Source organism: Chanodichthys erythropterus, chromosome 3, assembly GCF_024489055.1.
Source record: "Chanodichthys erythropterus isolate Z2021 chromosome 3, ASM2448905v1, whole genome shotgun sequence".
In the NCBI taxonomy this organism is placed as follows: Eukaryota; Metazoa; Chordata; class Actinopteri; order Cypriniformes; family Xenocyprididae; genus Chanodichthys; species Chanodichthys erythropterus.
Window position 1 is genome coordinate 62,955,579 of NC_090223.1, and position 15,928 is coordinate 62,971,506.

A 15,928-nucleotide genomic window follows, 5' to 3' on the forward strand; every position below is an offset into this window, starting at 1 on the left:
ACCATCGAGCAGCTTCAAACTCCGACAAAGAGCTGAATTTCAACTGACTCGATTTACGAAGCGGCCGCGCGCACTGTGACGTCACAACAACGCGTTCCACGATTCCAAGCGGTCTGACGAAGGAGCGGGGCACAATTTCATTGGTTTAGAATTCAGCAAATCTTATTGGCTTAGACGCTTCGAGCCTGAGCGTAAACATTCCTTAATGTACGATTTTGTGAATGATTTGGCCATAAACAGAAATATTAAGTGCTAACTATGACAGAATCTATTGGCTAAACAGATAATAAGATACAAAGTAAAATATTAATGTTTCATTGTACTTAAGAGACAGAATAGATGAAGTTATTATTTACAAACGAACGCTTACAATTAATTGGTAGAGTTATTAAAAATACACTTAGTAAGAGTAGGATTTCTAGATAGACAATATGCTCCATGATATAAAAGCTAGTTAACCCTTAGAACGTGGATGTAGAATACTGATAATTCTATAAAGAATTTAAAAAAAAAAAAAAATTTCCAATGAAACAGACAGCAGAAAAACTATAATTTACAATTACAAATATACTTTGTTTTAAAGAGCACAAACCCCTGTTTAAGTGTCAAACATTTACCTCTCATTGTTTAGATACTCCCCATTAAAAACAATGAAAAAGAAAACTATACCATCATCACGACTAACAGCTATAAATAGACACCTATAGTCTCGTTGTGAAATAAACACATCATCAGTAATATTACATTATAATAATAACCTGAATTTTTTTTTTTTTTTTGAAAAATCAAATTGCATCATTTCAGGTTTTTCTATGAGAAAGGCCGTTACTGCATAAGTGAACTCTGATAGCTACAAGGGCACTGCTAACTACAAAAAACAAAATAACTTTTGCTGTGCTATTTGACTTTAGCTGACTGAGTGACCAGTGCAGTAGGTGACAGTCTGACTTTATAATAACGACGTCTTATAATATTCATTCATTTAAGCATCATCATCATCGTCGTCGTCGCATCATGAGTCCATCGCTGTTAATCATGTAACTACCCTGCTTACCGCTTCTATTATACTCTCCTGCTTACTCTGTCCCTCATTGGCTTCACTGTCAGACACCTGCTGCTCCTCTGCCTTACAGGTGTCTCCTCCATGTTCTTCTATGTTCACCTGTTTTTGCACGTCAGGTACTGGAAACTGAAGCTACAGTAACCGCACTAAACATGCCAGTAATTTTTGCACGTTGAGGCATCAACCTCTAAATTTTTAGATTTTTTTGCCCGCAACTTCTCCGCACCCCCCTTGCACTTGCGCTTTTGTTTCTCCATCCTCCTAATCCACAGATGTTCTGGTGAAACAGAGGGGACGGGCTGGAGTCTGTTAAGAGATGTGATTGGGCCAGACCAGTGTCAGTATGGAAAATGAACCAATGGGCCGCTGTCCCTGCTTTATGGGCCGGTCGTTGGCCAATTTTATGTTTATTAAAAAAAATCATATATAGCGGCCCCGCCCTCAAGTGCGTCGGCCCACCGGGCATTTGCCCGGTATGCCAGATTACCAGTCCAGGCCTGTCGTTAAATCACTGAGCAAACTCGGAGCACTTCACCAGCGGTGACTCTCTCCTCGCGTGACATCCTGAGCTCGCGCAGCATCCTGAACGTTCTATAGCCTAACCGTTATATCGCACTTTGTAAAGAAACTGGGCTGGCGGATATCGCGTTTTGTGAAAAAATACATTTTGTAGTAGGCTTAAAATGTACATTTTTAAATCTTATTAATGGCAGCAATTCACACATAGATTAAGGTACATCTGAACAGTGATTTCCAATAATAAAATCCTAATGTCAAAAAATGGGGTTTATCGCGTTTTGCAACGAAACTCTTCAAATATTCTTTGTAAAAATATTTTACAAATTCTTTTTTAAAGCTAAATTTAACAACATTAAATCAACTAAATGAAGTTCTTTAATTATTCAGTATATGTTGAACAAAGTTGTGACCTTCCCATAAACAGACTAAACAGAGAGTTTGAGTAAAATTAAATAAAAACTAAATAAGAATGAATAAACGTAAATAGTTTTAGACCTGGACAAATTTGCTTTGATGAAACAGCCATTACATCTGTTATTTTAAAATTTTACTTTGACAAGCCAAAAACAGTTTTTAAAGTAAATAAGTGACTTCCACTTCTCAAATGTGCTTTTCCTTTTCAAAGTCTGGCAGAAATTATGGGTGGTTCTAAAATATATGGTCACATGACAATAAAATGGCATGGTTGCCAAGAGCTCATCTCACCCCACTCTCCCCTAGTCAATAATAAAGTATATAATATTGTCAGTAAACAAACAGTATAATACAAGATAAGGCAAGGCAATTTTATTTGTATAGCACATTTCATACACAATGGTAATTCAAAGTGCTTTACATAAAGAAGAATAAAAAAATTAGAACAAAGAATAGAAATAACAGTAAAAACAGAGAATTTTGCTATCTGGATGGAAGAGCTAGGAAGTCTTCGGAAGTTTTTTGTTGTTGTTGTTGTTGTTGTCCATCAGAGCAGATCTAAATGGATCTTCCTCACATGACAGGACCGCTGTCTAGCTCTACCTGTTAAGGCACTTCAAACTGATAAACAAAGTTTAAATCTCCCCTTTTGCCAAGGCACCTCTGCTCTTTCCACAGTGACGACTTCTAAAATAGCTCCCCTTTCCAGTGGATTTTCTTTTGGCCCTTAACGTAACCTATAAATCTGAAACTCTTTCCACACTGATCACATGTATGGCTTCTCTCCAGTATGAATTTTCATGTGGTGATAAAGCGTCAATTTATGTGTGAAACTCTTTCACAAACTCTTACAATGATCGTAAAAGGCTTCTCTCCAGTGTGAATATTCATGTCCCCCCTAAGGATTTTTCATGTTTTATAAGTATTAAATAAGTATTTGACACATCAGCATTTTTATCAGTAAGGAGATTTCTAAGTGGGCTATTGACACAAAATTTCCACCAGATGAAGCCATCAAGCCAAATATTGAATTCATACAAAGAAATCAGAACGTGGTGACCGTGCATGTATGGCATGGTGGTTCAGTGCACTGCTTATAGTTTTCTTTGAAACAACAGTACCTGCTGATGCAAGGTCTTCCCGAAGTTCTGCCCGAGTTGTTCTTAGCTCTTGCAGAACTCTCCTGATTATTCTTTGGACTCCTCGGACAGGGATCTTACGTGGAGCACCTGATCGTGGCCGGTTTATGGTGAACTGATGCTCTTTCCATTTCCGGATAATGGCCCCCACAGTGCTCACAGGAACATTCAGCATTCTGGAAATGCGCCTATAACCATTCCCATCAAAATGCTTTTCAATGATAAGATTACGAAGATCTTGAGAGAGTTGTTTGCTTTTACCCATCATGAAGTCTTTCCTGTGTGCCTCCTGGGTAATGAGAAGCCTTTACAGGCCATCAATTAGGACTAAAGCAGCTGATATCAATTAGTACTGATAGGAGGCAAGGTTTCTCACTCAATACTGACAGATTTCAGGTGATATCCTGGCTTTCTATGCCATTTTGTACCTTGTTATCTTCATGGGTTCAGCGTAAACAAGGCTTAGGCCGTGTGTCCAACAAAGCGTTTTTAGCCAGCTGAAAATGCTAGGCGCTCTGCTTAAAATGCCTATCTGTGAGCACTTGAGAGCGCTTCTGCAGTGCAGCATTTTTTTTCCGTTGAGACGCTTTGTTGCTATGATACCGAATATCCGCGGCACTGTTACTTATAACTGATTTTGCAGGTAATTTGTTTCAGACTAAAAATGTTGACACAATGTGGAATTACTTGCTATGTATGTTCGGAGACCAGTAATATTAAATTCTCATCCATTTTGTTCTGTTCTCTGCTTGTTGATGTTGTTGTACAGCAAGACAGTTGGTCGGTGTTGTACTTGTCCTGCCCCTCCTCAACTCTGATTGGACGGCTGGCTAAAAAGTGACAGTAATGAGCGCAGCGTTTTACTCGAAGTTGAACATTCTTCAACTCGAGGCGACCAGTAAAAAAAGCCGAGCTCTCAGCGCTTGAGCGTGAAAAAGACGCTCAGCGCCACGTTACGCTCCTGGCGTTTAAAAAACGCGGCGCTGGAAAAAACGCTTTGGTGGACACACGGCCTTAAGGCTTCTCTCCAGTGTGAGTTCTCATGTGGTCTTTAAGGTGTCCTTTTCTACTGAAACTCTTTCCACACTGTTGACAGGTGAATGGGTTCTCTCCAGTGTGAGTTCTCATGTGGGATATAAGGTGTCCTTTTCTACTGAAACTCTTTCCACACTGTTGACAGGTGAATGGGTTCTCTCCAGTGTGAGTTCTCATGTGGGATATAAGGTTTCCTTTATGACTGAAACTCTTTCCACACTGTTGACAGGTGAATGGGTTCTCTCCAGTGTGAATTCTCATGTGGGATATAAGGTTTCCTTTATGACTGAAACTCTTTCCACATTGTTGACAGGTGAAGGGTTTCTCTCCAGTGTGAACACGCATGTGGGATATAAGGTTTCCTTTAAGACTGAAACTCTTTCCACATTGTTGGCAGGTGAAGGGTTTCTCTCCAGTGTGAACACTCATGTGGGATATAAGGTTTCCTTTTTGACTGAAACTCTTTCCACAATGTTGACAAGTGAAGGGTTTCTCTCCAGTGTGAACACTCATGTGGGCTGTAAGTTTTCCTTTCTCAATGAAACTCTGTCCACACTCTTGGCAGGTGTATGGCTTTTCTCCAGTGTGAATTCTCATGTGGGTTTCAAGTTTATCTTTTCGACTGAAACTCTTTCCACACTGTTGGCAGGTGTAAGGCTTTTCTCCAGTGTGAATTCTCACGTGGTCTGTAAGGTTTCCTTTTTGTGTATAACTCTTTCCACACTGTTGGCAGGTGAAAGGCTTTTCTCCAGTATGAATTCGCATGTGGACTTTAAGCATGTGTTTACGTATGAAACTCTTTCCACACTGTTGGCAAGTGAAGGGACTCTCTCTAGTGTGAATTCTCAAGTGGACTCGAAGGTTTCTATGTTGATTAAAACTCTTTCCACACTGTTGGCAGGTGAAATAAATTTTAGTTTCTGTCTTTTGAGCTCCTTTTTGTGAGGAACACTGTTTTGATTTTTCTTCAGTCATGAAATTATGTTTTTTCTCTTCTTTTTCATTAAGTTCAAGACTCGCCTCTCCCAGTGCCATTAGGTCTAGGACAAAAATAGACATAAAACAATTTAGACATTTAAAGCATCAAAACCAACAACATGTATGATCTATACCAGGGATTTCAATCTTTAATTGGCTGAGGGCCGTTGCTGTGATTGACACCTGCCATTTTAGGAGGGCCATTTTAACATTCAAGCACAAGGAAGCGCAACATTTCTGAAAAACTACTTTCCTTTGCATTATTTCTAATTTACTTCAAATTTCATTACTAAAATATTTTTGCCATACTTAAAAAATGTAAACAGCACTATCATTGTTACATACAGTATTAGGTTAACAGTTGCAAATATTTTCCCTTACTTTATTTTAGCTTAATTAACATCAAAATCTTGCACTGAACAACACTGTACTTAACAAATGTAATCCCTGAATACATTTGTACACTATTGCATTTCTTGCCAGACACCTGCAGCACTTCTGCTCACACAGCTGAGCCACATTTGCCCTAGATGCCGTTTGAGCATCTGTAACATTTATTGGTAGCATCTGACAAGTTTTGTTGGTTTAAATCAACATTCGCGACTTGCGCGGGTGCTTTTACTATAATTTAGGTAATCACGCTCATAAAAGAATCGTCGCAGTCGCGAAGCACCTGCGATGTGGCGTGCTTGTTTTTCCAGGTGCAGAGCAGGATTTTATTTCTTATCTCCATATAAATATTTCTAATACTAGTAGAGCTAATGCAAGGAGTAGAAAACTATTTTTCTTTTGCTGAAACTTCCTAGTCATCATGGAGAGCGCAGCTAATGGTTGCATAGCAGCAACAAACGCCACGGGAGCGAAAACGCTTTGGAAAGAAGGAGAAAGTGGAGAAAGGAGGCGGCACGGCCACTTATGTGATGCAATATGTGAATGGCCCCTTAATAATAATTTAGCGGGCTGGATTATGTTTTATTTTTAAGTTGCAGGCCGGGTGCAGTGGGGGCCGTAAGTGGCCTGCGGGCCGGCAGATTGAGACTACTGATCTATACCCTATCCTATCCTATCAGGGATGGGCAGCTTTGGTACTGGAGGACCACTCTTTTGCAGAGTTAGGGTGCTTTCACACCTGCCGCATTTAGTTCGGTTGAATCACACTAGAGTTCGTTTCCCCCTTTGGTGCGGTTCGTTTGGGCAGGTGTGAAAGCAGCAATCACACTCAGGTGCGCACCAAAAGCCAAACAAACAAGCATACCGTGACCTGCTTGAAGAGGTGGTCTCGGTACACTTTCAAATGAACTCTGGAGCGGTGAGATGAGAAAGCAATCAGACCCAGTTAACGGTCCAACGAACCAAACAATATCATAATTCATAACGGGAAATGCAGAATGCAGAAGTATAAATGAAAACAGATGCATAGCCTACGGTGCAGAAGCATAAATCAGCCTTTACGATTAAATAATGGGGTTGGGTTCAATTTTGCTGGTGTGTTTGATCAGGGATGGAGCTAAACTCTGCAGAATAGTGTCCCTCCAGGACCAGAGTTGCCCATCCCATCTATAGATCTTACAGGTGCTGGTCATATAATTAGAATATCATCAAAAAGTTGATTTAACTAATTCCATTCAAAAAGGGAAACTTGTATATTATATTCATTCATTACACACAGACTGATATATTTCAAATGTTTATTTATTTTAATTTTCATGATTATAACTGATAACTAAGGAAAATCCCAAATTCAGTTTCTCAGAAAATTAGAATATTACTTAAGACCAATACAAAGAAAGGATTTTTAGAAATCATGGCCAACTGAAAAGTATGAACATGAAAAGTATGAGCATGTACAGTACTCAATACTTAGTTGGGGCTCCTTTTGCCTGAATTACTGCAGCAATGCGGCGTGGCATGGAGTCGATCAGTCTGTGGCACTGCTCAGGTGTTATGAGAGCCCAGGTTGCTCTGATAGTGGCCTTCAGCTCTTCTGCATTGTTGGGTCTGGCATATCGCATCTTCCTCTTCACAATACCCCATATATTTTCTATGGGGTTAAGGTCAGGCGAGTTTGCTGGCCAATTAAAAACAGGGATACCATGGTCCTTAAACCAGGTACTGGTAGCTTTGGCACTGTGTGCAGATGCCAAGTCCTGTTGGAAAATGAAATCTGCATCTCCATAAAGTTGGTCAGCAGCAGGAAGCATGAAGTGCTCTAAAACGTCCTGGTATATGGCTGCGTTGACCTTGGACCTCAGAAAACACAGTGGACCAACACCAGCAGATGACATGGCACCCCAAACCATCACTGACTGTGGAAATTTTACACTAGACCTCAAGCAACGTGGATTGTGTGCCTCTCCTCTCTTCCTCCAGACTCTGGGACCCTGATTTCCAAAGGAAATGCAAAATTTACTTTCATCAGAGAACATAACTTTGGACCACTCAGCAGCAGTCCAGTCCTTTTTGTCTTTAGCCCAGGCGAGACGCTTCTGACGCTGTCTGTTGTTCAAGAGTGGCTTGACACAAGGAATGCGACAGCTGAAACCCATGTCTTGCATACGTCTGTGCGTAGTGGTTCTTGAAGCACTGACTCCAGCTGTCTTCAATATTGAACCTTTTCACAATATTCTAATTTTCTGAGATACTGAATTTGGGATTTTCCTTACTTGTCAGTTATAATCATCAAAATTAAAAGAAATAAACATTTGAAATATATCAGTCTGTGTGTAATGAATTAATATAATATACAAGTTTCACTTTTTGAATGGAATTAGTGAAATAAATCAACTTTTTGATGAAATTCTAATTATATGACCAGCACCTGTATACTCAATACACCAGTGGTTTTCAAATCTGGTCCAAAGGGACCCAGCACTGCACATTTTGTATGTATGCTTTATTTTTCAAATCTGGTTAAGATTATCAGCTTGTTAGAAGATTGCTGACAATGATGGTGGAATTTGCCAACTACAATTCCTGTTCATTACTAAGGTGAGAACCGGACCCAATATAAACCTAAATATACTCAAGAAAAGTGCTTTACTATTCAATAAGTAATAGAAGATATATCCATTGACATCCATTCAAAAAACAGAGGGGGCGAAGTGTTAGCATTAGCAGTTATGTTTTCTTGGCTAAAGGTTGCAGGCTTGCCTTCCAGTGGTTTTGGATCTACATTTCCTGCAGAGTTCTGCTGCATTCCAGGCAGGTTTTTGAGCCCTTAAGTCACAACTTCAAACCATGACTCACAACTTTGTAGTGTTCAAGGCAAGTCGCGCCAAACTGCCTGAGTGTAAACAAACCAGAATGGTGGACCATACAGGGCTTATGCTTATTTACAATTATTTCTATTGCCAAAGGTGTTTTCTCCTTGCTTATTTGAGAGAAAATGGAGGAGGAAAATGGTGCATAAGGCAAGAGAAGCTGTTATACCTTTTATTTTTATAAAATAAAATTGTATAACATTCTTATTTTACTTAACTGATATCTGTCTGCATAAGGAATCCTAAAACTTTTTTTGAGACTATTAACAATATTGTTTCTCCTGCTACATCTCGTTTCTGTGTTTTCTAGTGATGATTGCAATAATTTTTTGTCTCATTTTGTGGACAAGGTTATGGCTGTTAGGACAGTCATTGCACCATCAGCAAACCTTATATAACCAAACATTATATTTACGGAACAAAGACACTCAATTTTGGACTCATTTTATCCCATTTCCTTGAATGATATTATTAGTTTAGTGATGAAGCCTTTCCAGAGCCCTGTGGATATTTTACCTACATCTCTGTTGATGAAATCCATAACATCTATTGGCCCATGTTTGGTTTCAATTATAAACTTATCTCATAGACTAGGCCAGGTTTCTAGTTGTTTAAAACAAGCTGTTGTTCAGCCTCTCTTGAAAAAGAGCAATCTTGACACTACATCATTTAACAATTATAGTCCTATTTTGAAACTTCCTTTTATCTCTAAAATCTTAGAAAAAGTTGTGGCAATGCAGTTAAATAATGTTCTGGAGGCCCATAATATCTGTGATAAATTTCAGTCTGGCTTCCGTAAAAACCATTCAACTGGAACGGCCCTCCTTAAGGCCTTTGCACACTGAGTCTGGAATTTTCGTATTTTTTCGTATTCGTAATCCAAAAAATCGTCACGCACAGAGACCTTGCACACGGAGTCCGATGTGTAAAAATTAATGCGTTGCGAAAAAAAAAAAAAAAAAATCACAAAAAGTCTTCAAGCAGTGAGCACGATTTAGTTGTCTCCTCTCTTCTTAAAAAGAGAAAAAGAAAGGAAATATTGGGTCCATTCAATTCTGAGATTGCATAGAGAGAAAGGAGAGTTCACCTCATCAAGGAGCTGCGGGATTATCCAGAGCGTTTCAGAGTTTACTTCAGGATGTCAGTGGCTCAGTTTGATGCTTTACTACTAGCACAATCTGTCTTTATATTCTGTATCTTTGTTTGTCATTAAATGCTGCTGTTTTGTGCTATAGAAGATGTGGATCATCTTGTCAGATGGCATTCTGGATTTTTGCGTTTGCGTACGGTGGCTCTGAATTGTCAAAACGTCTCTCAAAATGCGTGCCACGGATGCGAAAAACACAGAAAATCGAACCTGATCCCAATATTTTTTGACGGACGAAAGTTTCGGAGGCAGTGTGCAAACGTGATTGACATATCTTGAGGTCGAATTTATTTTTTAACGGACTCAGTGTGCAAAGGCCTTTAGGGGCCTTTAGTTTCAAATGATATTTTGATGTCTGCTGATTCTGCTGAATGTTCTGTGCTGGTCTTGCTAGATCTTAGCGCAGCGTTTGACACTGTTGACCACTGCACTCTGATTGGTAGACTAAACTCTCTGGTGGGCATCTCTGGACTGGTTTTCTTCTTATCTTTCTGACAGCAGTTTTTCTATATCCATGTCAAGTCAAATTTATTTATGTAGCGCTTTTACAATAGGTAATTGTTCAAAGCAGCTTTACATATTAGAAGCACAGAAAAAAGGGAAGTGGTTAAAAATAAGCTGTACAACCAAGCGTGGTAATATGTAACATATACAAGATGGTGCTACATTAAGCCAATGTCGGCTGACTCCCAGGGGTGGAAAAAAACCCCTAGGAGAAAAACCCAGCGTGCTAGCACTGGGAAAAAAGTCCTAGGAGGGAAAAAACCCCTTGGAAGATATATATAATATATGTAAATGGATATGGAGATCAAAATCTGAATTATACATTTTTATTATAGAGATTAAAAATAGATTATATATAAATATATGTAAGCGGATACGGGGATTAAAAATCTGAATTATAGATGCAGCCAGAACTGGATCTGTAGGCCCATTGTCTCCTGGGCTACGTTGTAGTCAGGTCCAGACACAGGTTCTCCATCTGATCTGGATACGGCCTGGATCCAGCACCCGGCAAACCTCAGGATAAGCAGAGAGACAGATATTAGCGTAGATGCCATTCTTATTCTGATGTACAGGTGTATCTAGTGTTATGGGAAATGTTCTCGGTTCCGGCCGACCTAATTATTGCAGCGTAACAATCCTTTAACGGATTTGAAAAATGTTAATGTATTGATAATGTGTTATGTGTATGCAAGAGCAAAGAGATGTGTTTTTAGTCTAGATTTAAACTGACAGAGTGTGTCTGCTTCCCGAACAATGCTAGGAAGATTGTTCCAGAGTTTAGGTGCTAAATAGGAAAAGGATCTGCCGCCTTCAGTTGATTTTGATATTCTGGGTATTATCAACTGGCCTGAATTCTGAGATCGCAATAAACGTGAAGGACTATAATGCATTAAGAGCTCACTTAGGTACTGGGGAGCTAAACCATTTAGAGCTTTATAAGTAAGTAGCAAGATTTTAAAATCTATACAATGTTTAATAGGGAGCCAATGTAATGTTGACAGAACTGGGCTAATATGGTCATACTTTCTGGTTCTAGTAAGAACTCTAGCTGCCGCATTTTGGACCAGCTGTAGTCTGTTTAAAAGCCGAGCAGAACAACCACCCAGTAGAGCGTTACAATAATCTAGTCTTGAGGTCATGAATGCATGAACCAACTGTTCCACATTTGTCATTGAGAGCATATGTCGTAATTTAGATATATTTTTTAGATGGAAGAAGGCGGTTTTACAGATACTAGAAACATGACTTTCAAATGAAAGATTGGTATCAAAGAGCACACCCAGGTTCCTAACTGAGGACGAATATTTAATGGAGCACCCGTCAAGTGTTAGAGAGTATTCAAGGTTTTTTCGTGAGGAAGTTTTTGGTCTAAAGATTAGGATATCAGTTTTTTCTGAATTTAATAATAAGAAATTTCTTGTCATCCAGTTTTTAATGTCAGCTATGCATTCTGTTAGTTTTGTGAATTTGTAGGTTTCGTCAGGGCGCGAGGAAATATAGAGCTGAGTATCGTCAGTGTAGCAGTGAAAACTAACACCATGCTTCCTAATTATCTCTCCTAAGGGCAGCATGTACAGAGTGAAAAGCAACGGTCCTAGTACTGAGCCTTGTGGTACTCCATATTTAACCTGTGATCGATACGACATCTCTTCATTAACTACTACAGACTGGTACGATTTGAACCATGCCAAAGCAATTCCACTAATGCCAATATAGTTTTCAAGTCTTTTTAAAAGAATGTTATGATCGATAGTGTCAAAAGCAGCACTGAGATCTAATAACGAGAGCAGTCTCAGTACTATGGTATGGTCTAAATCCTGACTGGAAATCTTCACAGATTCCATTTCTTTCTAAAAAGGAACACAGTTGTGTTGAAACTGCCTTTTCTAGTATCTTTGACAGAAAAGGTAGATTCGAGATTGGCCTGTAATTCACTAAATCTCTCGGATCTAGTTGAGGTTTTTTAATAAGAGGTTTAATAATAGCCTGCTTAAAGGTTTTTGGCACGTATCCTAGTGTTAAAGATGAATTAATTATATCAAGAAGTGGACCTACGACCTCTGGAAGCATTTCTTTCAGTAGTTTAGTCGGCATTGGGTCTAACATACATGTTGTTGATTTTGATGATTTGATAAGTTTAGATAATTCTTCCTCTCCTATAGCGGCGAATGATTCTAGTTTTACCTCAGGGACACTACAGTGCACTGTCTGAAGCGGAACTGTAGATGGTTGCATGTTTTTAATTTTCTCTCTAATATTATCAATCTTGCAAGTAAAGAAGTTCATAAAGTCATTACTGCTGTGTTCTATGGAAACGTCAGCAGTTGAATCTCTGTTTCTAGTTAATTTAGCCACTGTGTCAAATAAATACCTAGGATTATGTTTGTTTTCTATTAAGAGATTTGAAAAATAAGTAGATCTAGCATTTCTTATGGCTGTTCTGTACTAAATCATTTTTTCTTTCCACGAAAGGCGAAAAACTTCTAGTTTTGTTTTCTTCCAACTACGTTCAGCTTTTCTAACAGCTTGTTTTAGAGCCCGAGTGTGCTCATCATACCACGGCGTTGGATTAGTTTCCTTAACACTCTGAGGTCTAAAAACGCGCCGGCGCGTTTTGCAGTTTTTTTTTCACATTGCAGCAAAACAGACTTAAAATACTCCGTCATTTTTTGTCATAGAGACATAAGTAATATATCAATTGAAACTATAGAATGTCTTCTTTTTTTTGTGTACACTCACAATCAAAATAAAACTTTGTGCTTTTTAAAAATAAATAAAATATACAGGGTGTGCTGTCCTGCCGTCTCCGTCTCTGCAAACATCGTTCTAAAACGTCACTAAAAGTAACTAAAATAGATGGCTTATACATGCTACATGGACATGAGAGATATGTCTTTGGAAAGCTTTAAGTGTCTACTTTTAAACAAAACAAATAAATTCTAAAACAAATATTCTCCCTTTATGTAATCAGTATAAAAGTAAAGAGAGGTACTGTTTCTCCTGTCTGACCTAATTATCTTTAATGTGTGCCCGCCCACGCGCAGAGCGCTCTATTCATAAGATAATGTGCTGAGGCGATTTATGCAAACTGTAAACGCCCCTAACAGCGTCTTAAAAAGCATCAAGTTTCATCAGATTCATTCGCTGTCCTTCGCGTTTGGAAGATGGCACACTACACAGGTGAGCAGGCTCTTCAGATGGTCCTGGACAGTGAGGAAGTTCACTCTTTCCTCGGAAGAAGAACACGACTCTGACGATGAACGTCTGCATTTTGAAGAGCGACTTGATCCAGCTGAAGATACAGTTTCTGATGAGTAAGTGATTTAGTTTTACTTAAATTATTTGACGTGTTTTTTTTTTCTATATAAGCGTACATATATTTGCCTTATATTTACATCTATCTATATAACTATATATATAACTTTATCTCATAAAAACGCTTATAAATAGAATGCTTTTCTGTTGATATAGGGCCTACTTAAATTATTTATATAAGCGTACATCTATATTTGCCTTATATTTACTTCTATCTATCTCTATATCTATCTATCTATATATATATATATATATATATATATATATATATATATATATAACTTTATCTCATAAAAATGCTTATAAATAGAATGCTTTTCTGTTGATATACTCAAATTATTTGACGTGTTTTTTTTTTATATACAAGCGTACATCTATATTTGCCTTATATTTACATCTATCTATAAATATATATATAGCGTATCTAAGTACCGTATATGATAGGCGTGAATGTGCTAAAATATGCTTGGTTGTGAAATGCGCGAACATGTTGCTATTTGCTAAATGTGCTAACTGATATAGCAGACTGTAAACGTTTACACATTCGCACACTTTGTCCGGTAATGGCCAATTGACAGACATATACAGCATGCTTGTATACCTGTTACTTTCCTGTCAGTTATGCATAGCTAATGGTATGAGAGTATTATCTTATATGCTAATAATAACAGGGTTTTTTACATTTTTTTTTAGGAATGTGGATCCATCACTCTCACATTCACCTGCAATTCCCACTAGGAGGGCACGCAGCAACACAGTTGAGTAAGTACACTTTTACCCACTATATGGTAGGCCTATATTGAAATCTGTAAGATTTTTCATGTTTTTAAAATAAGTTTCGTCTGCTCACCAAGGCTGCATTTATTCAATTAAAAATACAGTAAAAACAGTAATATTGTGAAATATTATTACAATTTAAAATAACTGTTTTCTATTTGAATATATTTCACAAAGTCGTTTATTCTTGTGATGTCCAGCATCATTACTCCAGTCTTCAGTGTCGCATGATCCTTCAGAAATCATTCTAATATGATGATTTGCAGCTCAAGAAACATTTATTGTTTACAATTGTTCAGAAATGTTTCATAAGTAGCAAATCATCATATTTGATGATAATATTTGATGATAATATTAATAAGATTCATATTTGATGATAATATATTTGCAGAGCTCTGTGGTGTGTCGTCACAGAAAGCAGCTCCAAAACGGACCAAAAGTGACCATGTACCGGTTCCAGGAGCAGAGCTGACATCAGATGCAAGGAATAATGCCACCGCTGGTCATCGGAACTGCATGCTTTGCAAAGTACAGCTTGGTAAAAGGCAAGACACACCTTGGAAATGCCAGGCATGTGACATTTACTTGTGTCTTCAGTTGAACTGTTTTCAAAAATGGCACACAGATGTGTGACTGTTCAGATTCTCTGTTCACCACCTCTCACTGACCATTGGGCTGCAAAGATTATCTATATGTGATCAAGCAGGTTATGTATAGGGTGTAAAAGTGGGCTTTTTTTTATAAACCTTACCTTTATTTGCCTGTATACACAAAAAATGTGCCTTTGACCCTAGTTTATATGTGGATTATATTGTTAACTTTATTTTAAATAAAAAAGAAAAAAACAATGATATGTCTTGTCTTTGCATTTTCTTAGTTGACTCAGTCACATTCCTGACTGAATGGCTCATTATGCGGCTCATTAGGGGCAGGGTCTTAATCTCCCCAGGTGTAAATCACTTCATTATTCATGAAGAGTCACACCTCTTCGCATATGGCCTACCTAAACAAAAAGTGTCTTAGAAATTTAAAATCAATACAATGTTTTATGTGTCAGAGTAGGGAGGATCATTTCCACATCATTTTGAAGCAAAAACTCTACACTAAAATATACAATTCTCAAAAGTCTTGTGAAAAAACATTTAGTATGCATTTTTAGGTATTGTTTCAGTTACTTTTTTTTTTTGTTTTTTCAATAACCACGCATAAACATTATTCCTTTAAAAACACAAACATGTACATACATGTTCCTCACATATTATGGTAGCCTAGTTTGTGCTGAATACAGTGTAATGACACTTTTGTCATTAATATGTTTATAACCAACTGATAAAAGCACAAATGTCAGGGCATGTCAAAACTTCTCCAGGGCCCAAAATCAGCCTCAGACTCCAGAGGGTTAATCTTCTTTAGACGTAAAGGAGCGACTGCATCTAATGTGCTGGAAAAGAGAGAGCCAATAGTTTCTGTTGCAGCACCGAGTTCTTCTAAGTTGTCAGGTATACTAAGGCGATGAAACTGCTCGGGGAAATTATTTATAAAGCAATCTTTAGTGGTAGACGTGATGGTTCTACAATATTTATGGCTGGGTGGTGGTTTTGTAGCCTTGGCTAATTGTATTATACACAAGACTAAATAATGATCTGATATATCATCGCTCTGCTGTAGAATTTCAACAGCATCAATATCAATTCCATGCGACAGTATTAGATCTAGGGTATGATTACGACAATGAGTGGGTCCTGACACGTGTTGTCTAACTCCAATAGAGTTT

General features: G+C 38.1%; 1 protein-coding gene and 1 long non-coding RNA gene across 6 annotated transcripts in view; one reads left to right on the forward strand and one right to left on the reverse strand.

Moving 5' to 3' along the window:
- Positions 1-2,362: 2,362 nt before the first annotated feature.
- Positions 2,363-15,928, reverse strand: part of LOC137005697 (gastrula zinc finger protein XlCGF57.1-like) — a 661,382-nt gene continuing 647,816 nt past the window's right edge. The window contains exons 1-2 of one of the 5 annotated variants that reach the window (XM_067366465.1): positions 10,474-10,607; positions 2,363-5,210 (exon numbers count right to left, since the gene is read on the reverse strand). In XM_067366465.1, coding sequence (XP_067222566.1) covers positions 4,150-5,205 — 1,056 coding nt within the window. In that variant the 5' untranslated portion in view covers positions 5,206-5,210; positions 10,474-10,607 and the 3' untranslated portion in view covers positions 2,363-4,149. Of the gene's footprint in view, positions 6,278-6,367; positions 6,759-9,495; positions 9,522-10,473; positions 10,608-15,928 lie in introns of those variants that run through there. The other 4 variants (XM_067366466.1, XM_067366464.1, XM_067366467.1 and 1 more) reach the window with 4 other exon arrangements.
- LOC137007770 (uncharacterized) lies at positions 13,238-14,952 on the forward strand. Its single transcript, XR_010892657.1, has 3 exons — positions 13,238-13,376; positions 14,071-14,139; positions 14,546-14,952. It is a non-coding gene; the product is annotated as an uncharacterized lncRNA (long non-coding RNA).